The sequence below is a fragment of the Durio zibethinus genome, chromosome 6 (genome assembly GCF_047325235.1).
Source record: "Durio zibethinus cultivar Kanyao isolate XHJ-2024 chromosome 6, ASM4732523v1, whole genome shotgun sequence".
NCBI lineage: Eukaryota > Viridiplantae > Streptophyta > Magnoliopsida > Malvales > Malvaceae > Durio > Durio zibethinus.
Window position 1 is genome coordinate 26,232,030 of NC_143167.1, and position 6,181 is coordinate 26,238,210.

General features: G+C 34.8%; 1 protein-coding gene across 1 annotated transcript; it reads right to left on the reverse strand.

Annotated features, from left to right (window-relative positions):
• Positions 1-2,086: 2,086 nt before the first annotated feature.
• Positions 2,087-5,402, reverse strand: LOC111286513 (uncharacterized). Its single transcript, XM_022876519.2, has 3 exons — positions 4,828-5,402; positions 2,683-4,233; positions 2,087-2,465 (listed from the first exon to the last, which is right to left on the reverse strand). The coding sequence occupies exons 2-3, from the start codon at positions 4,192-4,194 to the stop codon at positions 2,442-2,444; spliced, it is 1,536 nt and encodes a 511-aa protein (XP_022732254.2). The 5' UTR covers positions 4,195-4,233; positions 4,828-5,402; the 3' UTR covers positions 2,087-2,441.
• Between the last annotated feature and the right edge of the window lie 779 nt (positions 5,403-6,181).

A 6,181-nucleotide genomic window follows, 5' to 3' on the forward strand; every position in this document is an offset into this window, starting at 1 on the left:
ATTTCCAGTAAGGCTTAAAGGCCATATAATGTTCAAACTGTAACTTTTGAGACGGTCATCAGAAACATAAAAAAAAAAAAAAATGGAAAAGAAACTTTTGTCAACAAGCACCAGTCCTGAACCTATAATAGATAAGTTTCAGCAAGCATGCACGCTCAGTTGTAATTTTTTGGGAAAAATGCTTATTGATTGGTTGGTAGCAGCCAGATATTATAAGAAGGCAAAGTAGGTACAACTACGTTAAAGAAGCACACACATAGTGCTGATCCCACTTGCTGTAAAGGAAGCAAACCACACACTCACGCTTAACAATTTTTTTTTTTTAAAGAGGAAAGTATGATCTAATGCCCCCAAGACAAGGACCTCCACAAGGAATATTTAGCTAAAGTCTATTAACGCATGTAATGGGACAGAAGACTTGGAAGGATAAAAGCAAACATGTAAAACACAAGTCCTGCAGTTTATTATCAGTAAATCCTGTTAAAAAAAAAGGGGATAAATCAGTGTTGTTTCAAAGAGGTGAAGCATAAAACTGCATGGATTACAAGTAATAACGCAATACAAGATCAAGGAGAAGATCCTAAGTGACAAAAGGATGAGAAGTAATCAGTGTTGTCCTTTGATTGCCCCAATGCATGTACGTTGTCCAAACTTCATACAATAATAAAACTGTCGAATGCCTTTCATCTGTTGCCACCACAGTTTTCACTAGATATGTCTTAAACTGAAAAATGAGTTCAAACTGTCACTTGAAGTAGATCAATTAATCTTTGTCCTTGTTGTTTAAACTGTATCTTGGATGTTCGATTACATGTTTTCCACATCTTTCACCAGATTGCAATAGCTGACATGTCTTTTTTTTTTGACCCATGCTGTTGTGTATGCTGAGCGGTGCATACTAAGTGGGTGGGCAAAACGGGTGTGCAAATTAATAACGGGATCCTTAAAAGAAATGAATTATTGAGTAGCAAAATTCATGTTACCTCTGGAAAATTAATGCTGGCTGGTAAATTTCACTATCTTGATCTTTTGTAAAAGTGGGAACAAGAGATTTGGGCACTTCACACTTTCGTTAAGCATTCTCAAACTCAAATCAGTTCAATCGAGAATGGTGCTCTCCACGTGTCAATTTGCGAGCACTACGAGAATGAAGATATTCTCTCATTACCATAACTTACCATGACCATGCTAATTGCTAAACATATGTATAACTTCGTCAATCACATTGACAAATCAAATATATATATATATATATATATATATATATATATTTAGAATCTTTCCTTGGATGAGATTGCAAAATCAAATTCATAATTGTCAAAGACGTTCACATGTAAGTACCATATCTCATATCATTCAGAAATGGGATTGAAAGGTGACATATATGCATGAAAACAGCCTGGAAATATGTTTTTAAGAAAAGAGAGAGATGGAGCTTCCTGGCTAAAGCGAGTTTGATTTTCTGCAGCAAACACTAACTGGAATGACAATCTTGTATACAACAGGGCAACGATCGAACTTATTGTTGAAAGCTTATGGTGTAAGTAGCCAATTCCAGATTTGACATGTCACAAGGTAAAGTAAAAGGTTTAAGATCAAGCTGTGATAGAGGTTGACCTATCCAAGTTGTCAAGAGAGATAATGGCTTGTAAATATCTAGGCAAAGATCAAATTGGTTATAACCAGAAAATCTGTCACATATCACAGGAAATTGCTTCAATAACTATAGATCCAATCTTAAATAAAAAAGTTTTGCACATACAATTGCCAGTACTTTTCAGCAATCAGCAGGGACAAGATCACAAGAATGCAAGCTCAAATGACGAAATATCTTCAATATGATGGAAATGGACCGTGACATTCATGGTCATTATCCCATGATTTCTCTTCGCTACCCCATCAGGATGGATCCACACTGTAAGTCCACCTCAAATCATGATCCGAAAATCTGTTAGTTTCTATAGCTAAAAATGAATTAAGAAACGATCATTTCAATGTTAATACTTTTCAGGCACTTGTTAAGTGGCTCCTTGCAGCTTTATTTTCCAATTATGATACCAGATTTTGAGTTACAAAGTCCTATAAAGAACTGAAAGAAAAATATATTTGCAGATATGAATAAAGTCAACAAACTACTCAGCTTCACAAACCATTTCAATTTCAGGAGGACAATACATAAATGAAAGAGCTCAAACAAATCTCTGAATTCTGAAGACATACACTTTTTTCTTTTCCTGATGGATGCACGTTATGCAATTTTTGCATCGTATTCATTTTATATGAAAAACAATCTCAACCAAAAAAAAAATCTATTTTATCACAGCACCCGCTAGAAAATCAAGAGATACCATTACACAGTTTTTGTGCAGAGCAGTTTTTTAGCCCATCATGTATCGACATCACTCATGCTTGTTTGACTTGATTCCGCATTAAGTACTTGATTACATCCAAAAGTACAGCATTGCCTGTCCACAAATATCAGTCGTGTTATCAAGCTTTGAAGCAAAGGAATATAAATAGAATGAAATCCAGAATGCAGAAAGGGCTATGTAAGCCTTTGCTATACTGTGGTCATCAAGTTTTGCAAGCAGATTAAAGGAATATATTGCATGTGCATGCAATAGAGTGATAAAAAGAGAAAGGGACAATCACAAGAAACATAAAACAAGAGGAAAGGCATACCTCTGTGAGAGGAAGTAGAGTCACCTCATCCGAAGGAGATGATTTCTTTGGTCTCCAACTTTTCATTTCAGATTGTATTGAATTAAGCTGTTCTCGTAGCTCCTTCAAAAAATTCAGTTCCTCTTCCCTTCCTTCACTAATTTCATGCCTTGTGTTGTTTCTCTCACTCTCAAGCTGCTCAACTCTCTGAGTCAGCTGTTGTAACTTAGATCGATAGTCAATAACACCAGAGGCTTGGCCAAGCAGAGCCGATTTGCAGTCAGCAGTAATCTGATCTCTCTGTTTACATAACCTTTTCTCATGGTTTGCACCTAGCAAGCTATTCTTCTTTACCCATTCAGTTTCATATTCATCAGGTGATTTGCAGTCAGCGTTCATCTCATCTCTCAGTTTACATAATTTTTTCTCGGGCTTTGCATTTAGAAAGTTATTCATCTTTATCCAGTCAATATCATCCTCTTCAGGTGATTCCAAAGTTTCTTCCAGAATCAAGTCTGGCTTCTTGAGCCTGTTATCTCCTTCCAAAATTGGTTTACACTGACATTTTTCCCCATTAAAGCAGGTTTTGTTTTTTTCACTGCTTTCTGGAACTTCAATTATATCTGGGACTTCAAATATATCATGCACAATACTAGAGGAACAGGCAGCACTTGAAATGGCTCTTTCTAATGAATCTTCGTAAGTTTTTATGTTGTGACATTTAGGGGGAAAATTTGCTCTCGACGGATCAGTGAATGAGCTTGTACTTCGGGACCCCGATTCAACCTTTACTTTAGAAAAATTATTTTGACCAACTTCTTTACAATCTGAAATCTCTTTCACCTTTTCATCTAGCATTCTGATCTGTTCCCAGTAAGAATCAAAGTCCCCAGCTGCTGAGTGTACTGAGCTCCTCTTTGAATCCAAGCTTAGATCACGAACTACCAGGTCAGATTTTCCAGCATCTATTCTTGAAAACAAATCTGGCACTGGAGTTGGATATTTTTCTCCATCACTAGTAGTCTTCTTTTGATGGAAATCTGTTGGTAAGGTTGCAGGCAGAGAACTAAGTCTTCTCACAGTGGCTTTAAAGCCCTTTTCTCCAGGGAATGCATCATTTTTTTCTGCATATGTATTCTCAGGAAATGATGGTGTTCCAGTATCACCCAAATCATCACAGCCCAAGCTTAGAAGTTTATACTTGTATGCCTGAATTTGGTACTCAAGAGAAGAAATTTCCATTTCTTTCTGATACATAAGATCTTCAAAAATGGCAAGAGACTCCTCTGCATGGCAAATCTTTTCTTCTGCCAATCTCTTGTATTGACTTGCTTCCATCTTTAACGCTGCCTTTTCACCTTGCAAACGCAGTATCATGGACAAAGCTTCATTAGTGGCAGTAGCAGAGGATTCTCTTTCCACATCCAGCTCAGCGTAGAGCTTCTGCAGAAGTTGCTGTTGAGAGCGAAGTGTTTCGTTTAGAACTGTAATATCCGTTTCCTGAATAGGCGAACTTGCAATACTACCAGCCATTGTACATTAATCTAACTTGAAACAACTTGGTTCTGACTTCTGAAAGACAAACAGACCAAATTTCTCCCAACATCAATCACCCAGAAAAAAAATCATTTCTCTTTTACATATTCTTGTGAAAGGCATCCCAAATAACAAATTGAAAAGAGGATCAAGCTATGAAAGTAGAATTATAAAAGAACATATAAATTGGAGAACTGGCGCATTTCTCTAACATATACATTTAGACAAAATATCCCAATCAAGCAAGCTGAAGCAAATAATCTAACACAAATTTTTTTCTTGTGGAAAGATTTCACACTTTTACCAATAAACTTTCTCCCTATCTCACATGCCCCAAACCCATTACATCCAAGAGTTCTCAGAAGCATAAGCAAATATTTATAATTTTATATGCACACAAAAAATAGTAAACTTATCTACTTACCAAATAATTTTACAAAGGTAATTCTAAACAAACAAAAATAGATTTGAGTCAGAAAAAAAAAAAAAGCCAGCATATTCTTTCAGCATTATATTTTCCCTAGAAAATGTAACCATAAAAGCATCATGTTTCCGGTAAAATAAGACTCAAAAACTAAAAGAGAAACTAAATTCCAAAAAGTATCTAAACTGTAGAAGAAACAAAGGTACCTGGTAGTTTGCAGAAAGAAACAAGTTTGATCTTCAGAGCGGGGCCCCTGATTGATGAAGAAAACGACCAATTCCTATTCTCAAGATAGCAGCCCTCAGTTACAACACCATCGTTTCTACAAGTTTCACCCTTGTCTATTAGAGAAACCCAAAATATCATTCACTGCTAGCCCCGCAAAAACCAAGAAGAATAGAAACTCAAAACCAAACCCAGTTTTCAATTCTTAATCAATGATAATTGGAAACAAGAAATAAGGCAAGAAGGTTAACGGGAAAAGAATTCTCTCTCTCTTTTTCTATTTTTTTTTTTTCAAATGAAACCTGGGAAACCCTGAAATCTGTCGGATATGGTCAGAATTATTACCAGCACGGCTTGGCTTCTTGCTTTGCTTTGTAACAAAGAAAAGACAAGTTCAACCATTGGCTGGTTTAAAAAGGAAAAAAAAATTACAAAAATGATTTTGGCAAGACAATCCTGAAACAGAAGAGAGAGAAAGGCATTTGGTTTAGAGAATTGAAACGTACGGGTAAACCTTGGAAATATCAAGAGAGAGTTAATGTTAAATCTGATAATTGTTGGCATTTGACTTGGATTAGCTTTTTTATCAGGTGGAATATCATTTATCATCATTACCTTAGTGGGACCTGGGTTTCCTTCTTTTTTCCTTTTTCCCGCAAACTTTGTTCAAAGCCTTCCATTTTTAAAAAGCCGTTGAGGTTTAAAGCCATCTTCCTAACGGCTATTAGCGGGTCCACATGCCTTACCGACCATTTCAATTTCATTACATTTGCCTGCCCCACGCGTTGTCTGTATCATTCATTCCATAATAATAAATGGCATTGGCAAGGTTTAATTAATTCGCCTTTGACTACAAACGTTAATGTTCAGTTCAGGTTAATCTCCCAAAACAAATTTATCTGACATAGCATTTCAATCAACTATTCTCGATTTTAAAATTTAATTAGGTTAGTTTATGAAATTATCATTAAAAATTAATATTTAATAATTTTAAAATTTAAATTTTGCAATTTCTTTTTTTTATTATCTCAAACAATATTTAATTATAAATAATTAATTACATTACAATAATTATAGATAATATACTTTTCAAATTGTAACTTATTTTTAAAAAGTAAAAAACTATTAATTAGCCACTCAAATATATAATATATAAAAATATTTATATATATGTATATACACTTTAAACGACATATCAATTAAATAGGTTCGATTGAATTTGATTTGGATCAATTTAATTTGGATCATTTATATTTTGAAAAAAATAGGGTCAATTTTTGATTGGGTCATTCTAATTTGGGATGATTTTGGATTTGATCTATTTTAGGTTCAGAC

What these genes read in the sequence shown, in the direction of transcription:
- LOC111286513 (XM_022876519.2), bottom strand. Translation starts at nt 4,194, where the DNA reads ATGGCTGGTAGTATTGCAAGTTCGCCTATTCAGGAAACGGATATTACA. An exon ending in CTCTACTTCCTCTCACAGAG is followed by an intron (nt 2,466 to 2,682) that starts GTATGCCTTTCC and finishes ATTTGTGGACAG; the next exon opens with GCAATGCTGTACTTTTGGAT.